At 53.5% G+C, this 16,891-nt stretch overlaps 1 protein-coding gene across 4 annotated transcripts in view; it reads left to right on the top strand.

The window, feature by feature from the left end:
- Positions 1 to 16,891, top strand: part of OSBP2 (oxysterol binding protein 2) — a 63,680-nt gene that overhangs the window by 17,080 nt on the left and 29,709 nt on the right. For all 4 annotated transcript variants that reach the window (XM_021412462.1, XM_021412460.1, XM_021412461.1 and 1 more), the window contains exon 2: positions 2,357 to 2,565. In XM_021412462.1, the coding sequence (XP_021268137.1) occupies positions 2,370 to 2,565 (196 nt within the window). In that variant the 5' untranslated portion in view covers positions 2,357 to 2,369. The remainder of the gene's footprint in view (positions 1 to 2,356; positions 2,566 to 16,891) is intronic.

Genomic DNA, 16,891 nt, shown 5'->3' with positions numbered 1-16,891 from the left:
GAAAACTGCTTTGAACCATCTGGGAATAGGGGAGATGCTCCCAGCCCTGGTGGGGATGCCTTGTGCCCATCATGCCGTTGGTGAGCTGGGGCTGTGTGCCTTTGGGGGTGTTTCTGCTGCTCGGCAGTTGATGGGTTGCTCTGCTCCCAGCTTGAGAGATGCGACTTGAGTTAAAATTGTTGAGAAGTCACGGCCAGCAATCGCTTCACTTCATCCGTGGAGGAGGACTTGGGAGTGAGAGGGTCTGGGCAGAAAGGCAATGGCTGCTGATGTGGGTGGAGGGAACTTGTGAGCGTGGGAGAGAGGAATAAATGGACATGCTGATAGAGCATGAAGGTGGATGAAGACAGGGAGGATTCTGCGTGTAGAAGGTCAGTGATAGAAGAGATGTGGCATTGCCCTGTAGGGAGCAGCAAAGCCATCTGCCTGGCTGGGTGCTTCAAGTCAGGTGAGGATGATCCATTGCTCTGGGAAGGCTGTGCCTGGCTTCTTTTCAAGCACCTGGGTGCTTGAGGAGCACTGCCTTTGCCTTTTATTGTGTTTGCCATCTCCCCCAGTGGTGTTCCTTTGGCAGCGGTGTTGGGATGCTCACCTCCTGATAAGTGAAACCTCTGAGTACTTTTGCCATGCCGCTGTCCTCAGGAGTTAAAGCTGCCAGTGACAAACTCTGAGGACATTCCTGAGGAAGGACAGTGCCACTGGCCTGGGGGGGATAATGGAGCCGTTCCTGTGGAAAGAAATTCCAACCAATTCCTGTTGCAATTCAGTGAGCAACTGCCTAGCAATGTGTTCTGCTGAAATATTAGAAGAATCCTTCTAATTATTGTGTGACATCTACTCAATTCCAACAGGTCTTTCTATATGGGGAAGAGGACTCTGGGAGTGATTCAGATGAGAGCCATCTGGAACTACACGAGGCTTTTGTCCTGCTGTTCTGCTCCCATTCCTTTCCCCAGCCTGATCCCACAGACTTAGTGGGATTTCAGAAAGTGCTCTGGGACCGGGCTTATCTATGTGGGTGAAAATGGTGCACACGCTGGGCACTGTGTCAGGGTGCAAGAAAACACGCTGATTTGCTCCTGAGCACAGGACCTGGCTGTCAGCTGCTGCTCAACCCCATGGGCTGTGCGAGGGGATGGGGGACAGGGTCGTGGTGTCTGCAGCCCCAGCTAAGTGCAGGCAGCCCTGGGCAGGAGCTGGCAGCAGCTCACCCTGCCCTGTGCTGGCACCGCGGGGTGGTGGGAAGCTGGTGGGACTATTGGGCTGAGTGCTTGCAGGGCTATTTTAGGCAGCTGTAAATGCTGCAGTGGGTGTGGAAGCTGTTTCGGGACTACTTAGGAATTTATCTTTGTGCCCGAGTGCCTTGGACACATCCAGTCTTTGCACATCCACTCGGCAGGGCTGCTGTCAAGGAGTTCTCCCAGTCTGTACACGTACCTGGGACTGCCCTGACCCAGGTGCAGCTCCTTACACTTGGCCTTGTTGAACCTCACTGGGTTCTTGTGGGCACAATTCTCAGCCCCTTCCCATGCAGCTTGGAGGTGCTGCTGTGGGTGGGCATGGGCTGTGCCTGCTGCAGAGGGGTGAACGAGAAGCCTGATCCCTGGTATGGATCTGGAGAAAGGTTTGTCCTAACCAGGAGTTCTGCCACTTATGTACAATGGTAGCAGCATACCTGCTTCTCTTTGCTTTGTTGGGCTGGGGTAAATGAGCATTGATTCTTGGTGAGTTCAGCCCCAGCACAGCCTCCTGCTGCTGATGCTCGGCTGAGTTAGCCCACTGAAGTGTGCAGCAGTCCTTCCAGCTGTAAAGGTGTTCTAACAGCTAAGGAAGAATTGCACCGTGCTCATTTGCTTTACAAATGAGTATTTTTGCATGCAAGATCTTATCTAACTTGCACATAAGAGAATGGCTGAAGGGATAGGAGAGAGAGAGGCAGAAGTATTGGAGCTGGGGTATTAAGAGGAAGGAGAAGAGCTGCAGTGCCAATGAGAAATACCAGTGGTGTGTGGTTGGGGGAACACAGGAGCGTGTTGGCCACCACAGGTGGGTGCAAAGGGATTTAGTATCAATGAATCATAAAATCATTAAGGCTGGAAAAGACCTTGATCTTAAGATCAAGTCCAACCCCAGCCCACCCCCACCATGCCCACCGACCATGTCCCTCAGTGCCACATCTCCACATTCCTTCAACTCCTCCAGGGACAGTGACCCCACCACCCCCCTGGGCAGCCTGTGCCAATGCATTATTGCCTTCCATAGAAGAAATTTTTCCTAATATATTACCTGAACCTTGCACAACTTGAGGCCGTTACCTTTCATCCCTTACACCTCCCTGTGCTCTGTTCCCTTGCAGGACGCAGGCGGAGATGGCCCACACGTGCCGTGGCACCATCAACCTGTCGACGGCTCACATCGACACCGAGGACTCGTGCAACATCGTGCTGTCCAACGGGGGCAGGACGTACCACCTGAAGGCCAGCTCGGAAGTGGAGAGGCAGCGCTGGGTCACGGCGCTGGAGCTGGCCAAGGCGAAAGCCATCCGCATGAGGAACAACCAGTCAGGTAGGGCACAGCTCGACAAGCAGGCACGCAGCTGGATCCTTTGGAAAACCTCCCTGTAAACCAGCTCTTCACATCGTACAAAAACCCTAGCGGATACTATTTCTTATGCAATTAAAAGTAGCTGACCGTTTCCCATAGAGGCACGAAGGGTTTTAAGCAGTATTGCGTGCAGCAAACATCTTCTCGTTTGGTTACGCGGCCTTAAGCCAACCTTCAAAGCCCTGGTAGTGGCTGTACATTGTAGAGAGCCAGTAAAAATGAATTTACGATGCTTCTTCTGGAAGGGAGGGTGCGTGTACCTTTCTCCTGGGGCCCTGGCTGGTCAGCATGGATGGGGGACATTGCAGGAGACACCAAACCCTGCGGGGAGCAGCAGCCCTGGGAGCACTGGTTCACAGTGACATCCCGGAGCGGTGCCTCTCCTGTTTGCCTCTAGTTTAAGGTATTGCTGTAGATGAACGATACACAAATGCAATTGTCTGTGCACGTTGCCTTTCCCCCCCCCTGCACACACTAAGCTCTGCTTTGGTATTTATTAGTGTATATTTGGGACAACTGCGTTATGTAAAGCTGTCAAAACGCCACGCGTGCTCCTCCCGAGAGTGTCATTTTTACTGCTCTGTTGTGTAATGGATCTGATAAGCGCTTAACAAACAATATTTCAGGAATACTTGAAGGTTCGTAACTCTTCTGGGATTCACGTTTGGGTTTTCTTCCACAAACAAACGTGCCTTCAAATCACAGAAGACAAAAACGAGGAACGTATTAAAAAGGCAATCAGCCACCCCCGCTGCCCTGAAATAAAACCTCTCTGCTCTCGTCTTGAATGCTGGAAGTCAGACCTCATGCAGGAGAGATGTAGTAAGCACCCGCTGTTGTTGCATTCTGCTTAGAATGAAAACATAGCTTCGTCAAACTGTGTTTGAGGAGGGAGGCGTGTAAGGTTGAGACGATGAAGTAGCGTGGTAAGGAACGTGCTTGGGGTTGCTTTGCTTTGGTGTTGGTGTAGGTCTGGGATTGGGGCTTTGGGACATCTGCAAATGCTGTGCGTAGGTAGGGTGGCTGTGAGGCTTAGCTTTCAGAATCCCTGCCGAGGAAGGGTCAGTGCACCAAGAGAAACCTCTGCTCCCTGGTGGAAGCCCTGCACCAAAACCACAGCACGGAGTGTGCTCACTGCGACTGCGACGTGCAGCTCTTCTGAGCCAAGGCTGCGTGCACAGGGAGGGCACTTTCTAGTGCTGCCGGCTTATGAAAACACACAGTCAACAGAAAATCGGTTTGCCTGCATTTCTGGAAGGCAGCGCGTTCCTGCTTCCATCCCTGGATTGATGGGGGAAGCTGTTTTGGATGCTGGCTGCAGAGCACGGTGCAGGCAGTCTGTTTTACAGAGAGCAGCAGAATGCAGAGCATAAACAGCTCAGCCTGCAGGAGAGTGCCCCCAGCCCTGGGCTCATGAGGTCTGACTTCTGCATAATTAGCTGTCCTACGAGGTCATGTAGAAGTTGATTAGCGCATGAGCCATTTCCTTGTTTCCCATAATTACTTAAGTACGCTGTGTTTTGTGGCACCAGTGTCTACAGACTTAATTTCATAAAGTATTTTGAACCCCCTGGCCTGTGATTTTGCAGCTCTGGACTGTATGTAAATACTGATGGGAGTATGGCTGGTGCAGGAGGCGTGGGCATCTCTGGGCACGGTGCTGGATCTGGCCACGGCTGCAGCGCGCTCGCTGGGTTGGCTTTGTGCACGTTGCTTGTGCTTTAGGGAACTGAGATGGGTCTGAGCAAGGATCTTGCACTCAGAGCAGGTCAGCACGTGCCTTGGTGTTCACCCCGTCTCTGCTGGTTGGGCTGTGGGTGCTGGTTGTGCAATGCAAAGCCACAGTCTGAGGCTTTCGGAGGGTGTCAGTGCTGTTGCCTGTGGAGCTGTATGCAGTTATTTTGGTTTGGCTTTCCACAAAAGTAACTAGCACAGAGCCTTGCTGTCTTAAGGCTCGGGATGCACTGACTTTCTGACTTCAGCCAACTCAGGCCATAGTGTCAGGGGAAGAGCAGCACGGTGGTGGTGCTGACTTCAGGTGGTGGTGCTCGCTGTCTCGCCGCGGTGCTGACCCAGCTCATATTGGGGCTCTTCTGTCCCCCCAGGCAGCAGCAGAACTGCTGCGAGGGACAAAGGCCTGCTCTGTCTGGCTTGTCTAGATGAGAGGTAATGGCCTCAAGTTGTGCTGAGGCGGTTCAGGTTAGACATCAGGAAAAACTGCTTCTCCAGAAGAGTGGTAATGTGTTGGCACAGGATGCCCAGAGATGGTGGGGGGAGGATGGGGAGTCACCATCCCTGGAGGTGTTCAGGGAACATGGAGGTGTGGCACTGAGGGACACAGTCACTTGGCATGGTGGGGGTGGATTGGGGATGGACTTCATGATCTTGGCAGCCCAGCTGCCCATCCAGCCTGGCCCTGGAGGGCATATACTTAGCCCAGGGCTCGTTGCTGTGCGCTGCTGCAGGGCCAGGGCTGCGGCCCAGGCTGCTCCTGGGGCTGCTGTGGGCACGGCAGGGCTGGGCAGATGCCGGCTGCTAGGGATGGCTCTGGGGCTGTCTGTTCCCCCGGTGGTCTTCTTGAACTAAACACACGCAAAAGCAATTTTGATGGGACTGTAGCTAGCTGGAGCTATGCGCTGAGAAGAGATGCCATTTTTGCAGAACTGTTTGTTGTTTCTATTTTTAAGGAATAGAGAGCCCTATACCCAAAGCGAGCGCTGGATAGGAGACGTTGCTGCTTCCTCTGCTGCATAATTGTGGGAGATCTGATTCCCCCTGTATCCAGTGCGGGGCTGGGACTATTTTGGTAACGGGCACGAGCTGGGACATGAGCAATGCTCACAGATGTGACACAGGAGCTCGCTGCCCTTGTCCCTCTGCTGCAGGTAGCACCGGGCGCTGGGGGCAGAAAGCCAGCACGGAGCTGAGCTGCTGCCGTGCATCTCTTCTCCATGGCAGTGTCCCACTTAATGCCATTAACATGAATGCATAATGTAACGTTTGGGAGCCCAGAAGGGGCTGGCTTGGGTGAGTGACTCACTTCTAGCCTTTGTTCGTCCATGTTGAAATTTGTATTTCAGTGTATTTACCGTTTCAGTGGTATCCATAGAATGTGTTGGTGAGGATGAGCCAGCGGAGCGCACTTGCAGCCCAAAGGGCAACTGCACCCTGGGCTGCATTAACTGAGGGGTGGCAGTGGGATGGGGGAGATTGTCCCCTCTGCTCTGCCCTCAAGAGGCTTCACCTATGATTCTATGTGTAAACCTGACACCTATGAGGCACCCAGTTCTGCCACCCCATGGGAACGGCCAACACAGTGCTCATCTGCCCTGAAAATCACAGCTTTCTGTAATCACCCTCCGTCTGCATTACTGTAAGCCCCTGGATAATTCCAGCGCTCTGTTTCCCATATTGCATCACCCCTTGGATTTTTGCCCGCTCGCACCCAGGCTCTCAGCAGCCTGAAGCTTTTGGGGACGCTCTGCTGCCCGTGCTCCTTCTTTAAGCTCCCTTCCAAGCTAAGCAGTTCTGTGGTTCTGCTGGCTTAACCAGCTGTTTCCTTAGCAAACGAGATGGAAGCAGCCTTACAGAGACTCATCTGCAGGTGAGGGGAGGCTGGGGGCTCACAGCAGTGCAGAGCTGTGGTCCCACCCCGGGCTTCCAGTGTGCAGTGCTGCAGCCTGCCCGTCTGCAGTGCCTCTGGGTACTGAGCAGTTCCTTAGCTCTTCCTCTAATTCCAGAAGTGATAACTTCAGTTTTATTGCTGGACGTGTTTTAGCTGTTTTGATGTGCCCCCCCCCCTCCCCCGCTTCCAACCAAGGAGTTTGTTTGCTGCCAACGTTTTGTCTTGGGAATGTGATGCTGCAACACATCTGCAGCCCCCCCAGCTGGCTGTGAATCGCCCCTTTGTCGGGGCCCTCCCTCGCCCCCCGGCAGCCAGCACCCGCGCTGCTGCTCTGAGCGCAGCCATCGGGACAATGCTGCTCCTTGTTGGCCGTGCACTCCCAGCTCACTGCTGACTGCCTGCTCCCAGCTCCCATCAGCTCATTGCACCAAACCCCTTTCCCACCCTCCCAGTGATGTTTCTCCATCCTGCTTCTCTGTGTGGGGCTGCTGTCCCTCTGGGGGGCCCTGCTCTCGGCTTCCTCACTCTTTATCATCCCTCGTCGGCGGTTTGAGCTTGGGAGCATTTCCCTTTCAAAGCGGGCAAGCGGGATTTCTGGAAGGGCCTCCCTGTGGTGCTTGTCCCCCAGGGTTTCCCATGTGTGTTCTTTAGGCTGTGGGGTGGCCCTGCTGTGGCTGTGTGTCTCCCTGGCTGTGTCCATAAGGGCCTGATCCTGCTGGCGGTGCTGGTCTGCTGCAGAGGTCATCGTGCATGAGCTGCGATGTCACTGTCTGAGCTGTGGGACTCAGTGTTGAGCTTCCTGCTGCACGTTTGTCCCCTGTGGGATAAGGCTCTGCTAGGCTCATTTAGAATCATGGAGCCATTAAGGCTGGCAAAGACCACTGAGGTCATACCACCTGTGTTGCCCACTGACTGCATCCCTCAGTGCCACGTCTCCATGTTCCTTAACACCTCCATGGACGATGAGCCCACCCCTCCCTGGCAGCCCGTGCCCGGGTGTTACTGCTCTTTCTGAGAATAAATGTTTCCTAATATCCAACCTGAAATAATTACGCTTGTTGTCAGTGCCCAGTGTCGGGGTTGGGTGCAGGCTGCACTTGGAGGATGCTGGCATGGCAGCATGAAGCTTCCTGCTGACTGTGGTTCGTGGTGGTGCCAGGTTGCTGCCAGGGCTGTCTGCAGCAGGTTTGTGTGCTTCTCCTGTCCGCCGTGCTCTCTTTGGATTCCCTGACGGTTTCACCTTCACTGCTCAAACCTGACCTTTGGGGAGAGAGCTGGGCAAGCCCTCCCTGGAGTCAGCTGGACTTTGGTAGCTGCTGAGCTCTCTGTAAGTGGCCGTGCAGCTAGAACTGCTCAGCCTGCACTGCTTCCCTGCTTGGGCAGTGCCTTCTGCTTGTGCTGGAGCTGCCCAATGCAGAGTTCTAAGCCACAGAGGGCAGCAACCTGCAACATGAGGAAGCTGAAGGAATTGTTTCGGATTTTTGTGTATTTCACAAGCCAGAAAATCCTCCTTTTTGGGCAACTCGTTTTGAATTTGTTTTGTTGAACTTATTTTGTTACCCTCCATTTGCAGGTCAGGAGAACTACCCAAGCAATACGCTTACCTCCTTGATTTGGTGCTGATCATTCCCCTTGTTTTGCCCATGCATCTATTGTGTCCCTACGTGTTTTTCTATATATACAAGCTGTGAGAATCCCCTGTACCAAAGCGGCCCAGAAATCAGTTTGTAGGTAGGGCCAGAGCTCGGCACTGCCGCAGGAGCTCAGCAGCTCTATGTAGGGCACCTCTGCTGCTGCATCTCTGCTGGAGCTGGAAGCGTTTCCTGTGCAGCTGCAGCAGCCAAAGGCAAAGGAAGGATGGGCAAAATGCTGCGAGTACCACGGGCTGGTCATTCTCTAATTGAAGGAGTGCCACCCTGCAGAAGTGACAAAGCAACAGATGCGTTCACCTGGTGCTCTCTTCTGGCCTGGGTGCTGCCAGGTGCTTTGTGGCTATGCTTCTATGCAGTAGCACTGGCTCGACGTGTACTTCTTAGAGTTTCTAACGTGCAGCTGTGGGATTCGAGTCCCTTCTTGCTCTGCAAAGCGGGCAGGGATTTGCGAGGAGCACGGAGCAGTGAAGGGAAGGTTCTTTTTTGTGCTGAGCTTATGTGTGAGCAGTTTGTGAGTATGCAGGGAGGGGAAATCTGTGCTGGCCCCGCTTTGCCCTGCTGGGGTGGTGCTGATTCTGTCACTCTTTGGCTCTGTGTCCGTAAGCGCTTCTGCTGTCTAACACTTGGTGGCTTCTTTGTTGATTCCCTTCGCTTTTATCATTTGTCACACATTTTTAGAAAAGAAATGGATTCATCAAGGTCACTTGTCAAAACTGCGAAGCAAAATCAATGAATCACGGGAAGCGCGTGTACTCGTCTCGCCGTAATTCATGTTCCCTCAGCTCTCGTGGGACATGACGAGTGGCACGGGGTCACTTCCCTGGGTGCGAAATGGCTCCTGCTCCTTCTTGGCCTCTGTGAAGAGCAGAGGCAGTAGTGTCCGTGTGTGTTAGTGCTGGGTTTTGTCCACTGAATGGGGGCTTCCCAATGGTGGTTCGGTGCTCTGAGGTCACGGCAGCTCAGCACAGCCCCCAGCCGGGCTTGGAGCTTGGGGTTGGGGCTGCTGCAGACAGAGCAGGGACAGATGTGCCCATGTGCATTGCTGATCCTTCCCACCTTTGTCTATTCATGGCATGACCTCCAAATAGCTTCTTGCCTTGTCACCTGTGTCCTTTGTCCCTGCAGGCTGGCATGCTCTGACTTGGCTGATGCTCTCCCACTCTTGAGCTCAGAAATCCCAGGGAGCCAAGAGCAAAGCACATGGGTTTCTGCTGGTGATCGGAACTCTGCTTGCTGGAACTCTTCCCTGTGTGCGAGCCGCTCTGAGCCCAGTGCAGGTTGTATCCAAGATGAGTTGGCCTTGCAAAGCCATCCTCACGCTCCTCCCTGCTGCGTGCCTCGTCTCCTGGACGCAGGCTGGGCTGTCAGTGCGGCTGCTGCAGGCTGCGGTGTGTTCCCTGCCGGCTGCAAAGCTCTGCTGCGGCGTGGGCAGCAGCAGTGGGAGGGATGAGCTGTTTCGTTGCCTTGCTGTACCTGCTAATATTAGCTTGATCTGTCACTTTGCTCGCTTACAGCAGAGCTGGGAGGAAGGTGGTGCTGTACCGATCACCAAAGTGCTGGGCTGCTGCGTAGTGCTCAGCTCCACTCAGGTTTGAACCTGCTCCTGTACCTCCAGACCTGGGTGGCTGGTGTCCCTGCCCCACAGCAGCTCACTCACGTACCCATAGCCACGGACGCTTGCATTCAGCACGTGCTGAGTGCAGGCTGCGTGCCTGCTTGGGGCTGGCAGAGGCTGTGTCTGACGGGAAGCAAAGCAAACACAGGGTAATTCAGTGTGCTTACGGTGAGGAGCATCACATCCTCGTCAGAACTTGCATCCCTCCCTTATTTTCGAAAGGGAATGCTGTGGCTGGTGGCTCTCTGTCTGATCAGGAGCAAGCCAGCTGCAGTGGGACATCTGCTGGTGTCCTGACTGGTGTCCTTGCTGCCACCTGGTAAGGCCCATGCTGGCATTTCCCAGCACGTGGCAGCTGGGCAAGGCTTAAACCAACTGAGTGTCACCTGGAAGTGACCTGAACAACGTAGTGGGAATGTGAGCATACCTGGCATGTGCCAAGGGGGAAGCGTTTCCAGCTCAGTGTATTTCTGGGTTATTATCACTGAAGATTCCCAAGTGTTTGTGTGGTTTTTTTTTTTTTTTTTTTTCCTTCCTGGCACAGAAAAACGCCGTTGGAGGAAAATCAATTTTTAGGTCTGAAAATAATAGCAATTCTAGCTAATTAGAAATGAGTCACTGAAGAGAGAATGGCTGCACGGGGGCCTCCTGCCTTGCTTTTGGTCCATCCAAGCACATCAGCTTCTGTTCCCCATCTCTGAAGCAGAGAATTAGCTCACAGCTTGAGGCTGAGGATGCAGATGCAGAGCTGGAGCCGTGCGACGGTGGTAGGTCGCCCTCTCCTGGCATGTCCCTCTACAAACCTCATGGCCTCATCTCTTCCTTCCAGCACCAAAACCAGCCTGCTGCTGCAGGAGTTGGTGTGCACCGTGCTCGTGTCTGATGGGCACCCAGCCACGCTCCCGGAGCGCAGTGGTTGCTTCTGGTGGGGCAGGACACGTAGCACGGGGTAACTTGGTAGTTCAGAGCCAGCAGCACAGAGGGTTAGAACAGGGCAGCTCTTGGTGTGCACGGCTGCTTGCTGGCGGAGCTGGGGGCAGAGCAGTGATAATAATTCTTGCTGAGTTTAGAAGGCTTGAAGTGTGGAGATACAGAGCTATCGTGGTGCAGAGACATCCAGAGGTGAGTGCAGTGCCCACACCTGCCTCATCTACGTCCAGTGACTTCTCCCTGGGCTGCAGTGTTGTGTTGGCAGGGATGCTGTCAGAGGAGGTGAATGTTTGGGGACTTTTGACCTCAGTGACTGCATGCATAGCTTCAGCACACGAGCTGTGTGTGAGAGGAGCAGTGCCACTGCACGGAGAGGGTCTCCCTCTGGTGGTGAAGCTGCTCACTAGGAAATGAGCCTGCCTCCCCTCCCTGCGCTGTTCCCCCCCCCCCAACTGCTGGGGCTCAGCCTTAGGTCTCCAGGCCCTGCAGAGCCTGCTGCTTGGGGCAGGGCTGTTGGCAGGGTCTGGAGCTGGGAGCCCCGTGCTGCCCACCCCGCTGCTGTGTGTCCCTTGAGGTTGGCAATGTGACACTGCGCTCACAGAGCGCAGCACAGAGGAGGTATTTAGACCATTTCATTTCATGTGTTCTTTTTTCTCCCCCCCCCCCCATTTCCTAATGGCATGCTAGCAAGTGGTCCAGCTCTGTTTTTAGTATCTATATTTAATGTATTTAATTTTTTTTGTAGTGAATAATACTGGGGAAAAAAGCATCTGTGGAACTGAACTATAACTCTGAGCTCCTACCTAAGCCTCGGTGCCCTCAGGTCTTCTGGATCCTAGATCACCCCCATAGCTGGGTGTGTTGTGTTGGCACTGGAGGCTGAAGAATGGGGAAAATGGAAAGCTCTGATTGCTGTTAGAGCTGAAGAACTTCTGACTGCTGCCAACCAGAGTCTTGCTGAGTGATGCTGTCAGTAACTGAGAGCAGTCAGTGTTAGTGGTGCCGTTGGCTGTGTCTTGCCCCCAGTTTTGCTCCCTGTGAGCTCCATGGCTCTGGGGTCTGCAGTGGGACTGAGTGTCCCAGGAGGACCAGGAACCCATTGCCATAGGGCTGAGGGACAAAGCACGCAGAGGCAGCTCTGGGCAGGCTGCAGGCAGCTGTTATTTATGTTTCAGCTTCTTCAATTGCCTCTGTTCTCATTTTTGGTGACTCTTGGCAGGGCTCTGCATGCAAACCCCTCCGTGGGCTTGAAATTCCCGAGCAATTCCTTGCTGCCTGCTGGACCAGGCAGAGTTGCCAAATGAAGTTCCAGGGCTCCACGTGGAGTTCTGCCTTACTGCCTTTGTCATTGCTTCTTTCTCTCCTTTTCGGATGGAGCTGCACTGGCACTTAAGAGCGGTTGGAGCCAGCACAGAGCTGTGGCTGGGGGAACCCAGTCTGTTCTGGATGCTGGCAGTGCTCATGAGGAACGTGAGCAGTGCCATGGGGCAGCTGGGCTCAGCACATGTCCCTGGGGCAGAGGGGAGCGGCGCTGTCTTGTTGGGTTTGTATTTGGGTGGGTGTCAAATCTGGATTTACAGCTTGAAATTGGTGTTTGTTTTTTTTTTTTTTCCTGTCTTTGGGCTCCTGATCTGTGGTTCTTTGCCTTAGGAAAGGAAGTTGTAGGAGCCTGTGTAACCAGGTTTGAAGATAAGAAGTTTCCTGAATTAGTTGAATAGAGGGAACTGCCATGAGCAAAGGGACTGGAGCTCCTTTGATAAAGCTTGCACCATTTTAAGGAGGCACGTGGGTGAAAACAAAGACTAGAAATGCAGTTTTGTTTCCTGATGCTGAGACTCAAGAGCCAAGAGCGCTGGCCGTTTGCTGAGCCATTCAGAGCTGTGTCATGCCTGTGTTTTCTTGTTTGCACTACCATGCATGGGCCAGGTCACCCCAGCTCCAGGTGCAGAGGTGAGAACCTCGTTGCTTTCAGGTGTTTTTAGGAATAAGCAACATTTGGAAAGCTTGGAGAGTTTTCTTGCTGCACAGACACAGCATGAGCGGCTCGTCCTGGAAGGAAGGACAGGGATAGAAGAGGCTTTGGAAATGGGGTGTGTTGTCTGATAGCAGTAAGGTGACGTTTCTGAAGGATGGGAGCAAGGGATATGAAGAGAAAAAATAATTATTTTTGGTTATTTTAGAATGAAAAGGAAAAGAATCACGAAGGTGTGCCCAGTGTTTTCAAACACACCAAAGGTTTTTACATAGGAGAAAGGCAACCAGTTCCCTCTGGGATCTGCAGAGGGCAGAGGCAGCCCTGCTGGTGTGCAGCACAAAGCCCTTGGGCTGGGCAATGGCCCTGCCTGGGCAGAGTGCATGTCCTGGGCAGCCAGCCCACAGCAGGGGTTGGGGCTGGGGGCACCGTGAGGACCCTTCCAACCCAAACCATTCTCTGCTTCATTCTATGATTCTGTGACGTGGAGCATTTCCCGGGTGCATTTTGCCGAGCCGCAGGCCGTGACTTCTGCTCGGTAACTTGTTTATGAACAAAATGAATTAAACTTGGGGATAAATCAATATTTTATCAGGGAACTTCAGGCCGATTCTCTGAGCACTGAGGTGAGCTGCTCTGCAGCCGTGATTTCTATGCTTGCAGGAGGCCTGTGGCAGCTGGCAGAAGGGATCAGAGCTCGTTGTAAAGCTTCGGTGACGCCGGGCTTATGGAGAGCATCTTCTCTATGCTTCTGTGATCCTCCCTTGCAGTTTGTGCAGCAGCAGTGTGACTGAGCCATGCTGGGGTCACTGCTGGAGCCAGGGGTGCACGTGCTAAATCCCATCCAGGCTTTCCCCTCTCCGTACGTCACTTGTGTTTTTCCTCTTGAAAAACGGTTGGTTCTTACCCGGGGCAGAGGCATGTCTGCATTGCACAGCATACCAAGCTGAACGTTTTTGTGTATGTGTATTGCTGGCATTATTTTCTCTCCTCCTTAAGCATGCAGTGCGTGGTGAGAGCTCATTTTTCCGGAATTTGCCCTGTTTCCACCCAGACTGCCTTGAAAATCTGGGCATCTCTTTCGATGTGTGCCTACAGAAGATGGAATACAACCCGTGCTCTGTTGCTATCCAGACCGTGACATCAGCAGGAGCTGGAGGAGAGCTCTCAGGACGCAGTGACCGCGTGCCAACGTGAGCTCTCACATCAATGTGTGCTGGGTTTTGCCCCCGGACCCCTTGTTCCCCTGGGTCTGATGAAATCTGAAGGGCTGGGAACCCCCCCCCCCCCCTCCTGTCCTGGAGGGGTGAGCCAGCAGCCATCAGAACGTGTGTGTGTGCGCATCGCCGAGGTTCCGCTCGGGAGCTGCAGGCTGCGGCGAAACTGAGTGAGACGTGTAATGAAGTTTCTTACCAAAAATGAAGGAATTCTGATGTGTATTTTAAGCGAGCGTCCTAAAAATAACCTCCAGCAGCATTTAAAGGGACAAGCTTCTAAACAGCATCCTCTCCTCTGAACTGTGCATCCCTTTGGGTTCGGCATCCCTTCGGCTTTAGCATCCCTTTGGTTCTCAGGCTGCATCCCTTCTGGCTCATTGTGCAGAGTTTTGGAGGTGGCTGTGCCAAATCCTGCCCTCTTGTTGCCTGGGGCTGCACGATTCCCCCTTTGGGGGGGGAGCACACCTCTTCCCGGCACAGATGGAGTTAAGGGCTGCTGCGTGCTGGAGCAAGCAGTGGTGCATGCCGGTACCACGGGCTGTGGGGCTGCCGAGCCCGGTGCCGTAGTGCCCTGCACTCAGCATGGCTCGAGACACGGGGCTGCCTGCTCCGTGAGGACGTTTGCTGAATAAGGACATTCTCTTTTCCGTTGTATTTTTTGTTTTTCTTCTTCCGTCCTAAAACCAACGGCCATGCAGCGCTCAGCCTCCGCCGGCGCGGCCCCGCGGTGGGCATGAAGGGCAGGGGCTGCTGGGAGGCAGGATCCGTCCGCTCCTTCTGCAACTCCGCCTGCCTCAATAAGTTCCCCAAGGGTCAGTGCCCGGCCCCGTGTACGACGGGGAGGGGTGGAGGGATGTGCATGGGGACAGGGGCTGCACGAGCGCTGGGTTGGGGTTGGCATCGCTCCTGGAAGCGGCTGCTGGGATGGCGTGCCGTGCCCTGGCTCTGTTCCGCCTTCGGGCTGCGTCAGGTGTTGGAACAACAGGGTACTGAGCTCAGCACTGTGCAAGTTCTGGTGCTAGGAGGGGGGTAAGTTGTAAGGCAATTCGTTCTCGTGCGTTTTTAGTGTCGAAGAATTGATTTGTTCCTGGTGGCGGATTAATTCCTGCTCCAGTCAGTCTGGTCGGGTCTGGTGTTTGATTTCAGCAAATCAGGTAGTTCTTTGCTCTAGGAAAAAGTACTTTCTCATTAAGACATGAGGAGAGTGCATGCGTGTGGCAGTGCCTGGGGAAGCACGGGGTGCCCGGCTGAGCTCTGGGAAGCATTTTCCTGCTGAGCTGTGCTCGCTGCCCCTTGTTGCTGCTGGGGTTATTCCAGGTATTTCCCACTGGGAGTGCTGTGAGGGCAGTGGGTTCCCCAAAACTCTGCTGGGGTCAGCGTTGGGATGCGTCCCACTGCCAGCCACGTGCTGGAGGGGCTCACGTGCACTCAGTGCTTTCTTGGGGTGCCGCAGTAGGTTCAGTGGTGGGGGAGGCACTGCTCTTACAGAAATGATTAGGAACCACGTCACTCTCATCTTTGGTGTGGGTTCCATTGCCTGCCTGTAGGTGAGATGGTGCTATGGCAGATGTAGGAGTTTAAGCCTGATCTGGTGACCCAGGGCTTCCTCTGGGGCCAGGAGACAGCTGGGCACCCTGGAGAACCCTTGAATTCCTCCCGAAATAGGAGCTGGCGTGGTGACACTGACTGCAGGGAGGCACAGGGACTTTCCATTCCTGCTGCTGAAGGTCAGGTGAGGTGTCAGCGTGTCCTTACACCCACGGGTGGTTAAACTTGCTGCTTCCCCGTGGCAAGCACCAGGACCTCTTTATTTTTATGATTGTATGATGGGAAAGCATCACTGCACAGGAATCAGCCTCCCTGTGCGCAGAGATGGCCACCCTGCTCCCACGCAGCAGCTCACCAGAAGCTATTTTATCTAAATGCAATTTCCTTCTCCAAAGAAAAAAAAAAAAGAAAGAAATACAAATAGGTCAAATCAAAATTCCAGCAGTTGTGGATTTACAGCTTGCTTTGGGCAGATGATGAAAAATAGCTTTTTTTTTTTTTAAAAAAATCAGATTGCCCCCTTCCCTTTGGTTTTGCAGCTGGATGCCGTGAGGACACGGTGGCACACGCGTGGTTTATGCAGGTTGGCTTCAGCAAGGAGTGTGAGATGGGAGCCGAACCCCAGAGCTGGGAGAAGGCTGGCTTTGAAATCAATTCCCTGTGCAGCAAGGGAGTCCCTGCTAAGCACGTTCTGCTTGGAAAATGCGGTGCTTGTTCCCCGAGTGAAAATATTTCCCAAGGATGCCCTAGTTTTCACTTAATTATGTTGTAATGTTTGTCTCACCAAAAAGGCACCATCTGAGGTACATCTAACGTGCTGATGGCTGTAAGGGGAGACGAGCCCAGCCTTCTGGCTGACACGTAGTTTAGTCTAGGATCCCAGTGCTCTTTATGGCAGAATCTTGCTTCCAATTGCAGCAGGAATGTCCCTGCCAGCTCCTTTTGGAGCTCTGGGTGACCCTGCTCTGTGACAGCAGTAATGAATGAGAACGTGGATAGTTATCTCCTGATGGAAGTGGGTCCTGGGAGCTGACTGTACACTGCTGGTCAGGCTCACAGAGCACGCATGGGCAGCAGCTAGCCAGGACATGCAGCAAATGCTTGAGGGAGGGGCACTGCTATAGCAGCACAGCAGTTCTTCCTTCTTTCATGGGGGGTTTCGTGCTGCCCCTTCATGGTGTTGCTTCCTCTGCCTGTTGATGCCAACTTGAAGGGTTACATTCCAGTGGTGCGGGGCAGTTCTTAGCAGCTGCAGAAGGGGCTGTTTGGATTTGCACATCCCTGGAGCGTTTCCCTCCAGGTGGATCAGACAGAACAGCCATGGCATTAACCCCTTCCAGCCCTCTGCGCAGGACCAACCTGGAAATCCTCCCTTATATCAACCAGAGCAGATAACTGAGGGCTCACAGCTGCCAGCGGAGATGGGCACATGGTTCCAGAGCTGCTTGGTGGCAGGCAGGAGGTGCTCTGCTTCTCAGAGCTGCTCAGCAGCACCGCTGACAATGTGCGCTTATGAGCTGAGGCTTAAATACAAAGGAGAATAATTAGGGAGGAAGTGGCCATCTCTACAGGCTGATGGTGTAATTAGAGAGCAGAAGCACTTTTATAGAATTGGAAGGAATGAGCTCTGAGCTCCAGCCACATGGGTCTGCAAATAGAAGCCCTGTGTGCGCTCAAATTGATTTTTTTTTTTTTTTGCTTTTTTTACTGATGAAGCTGCGCCCATGG

Source organism: Numida meleagris, chromosome 14 (assembly GCF_002078875.1).
Source record: "Numida meleagris isolate 19003 breed g44 Domestic line chromosome 14, NumMel1.0, whole genome shotgun sequence".
Classification (NCBI taxonomy): domain Eukaryota; kingdom Metazoa; phylum Chordata; class Aves; order Galliformes; family Numididae; genus Numida; species Numida meleagris.
This window is presented reverse-complemented; position numbering and strand designations above follow the sequence as displayed.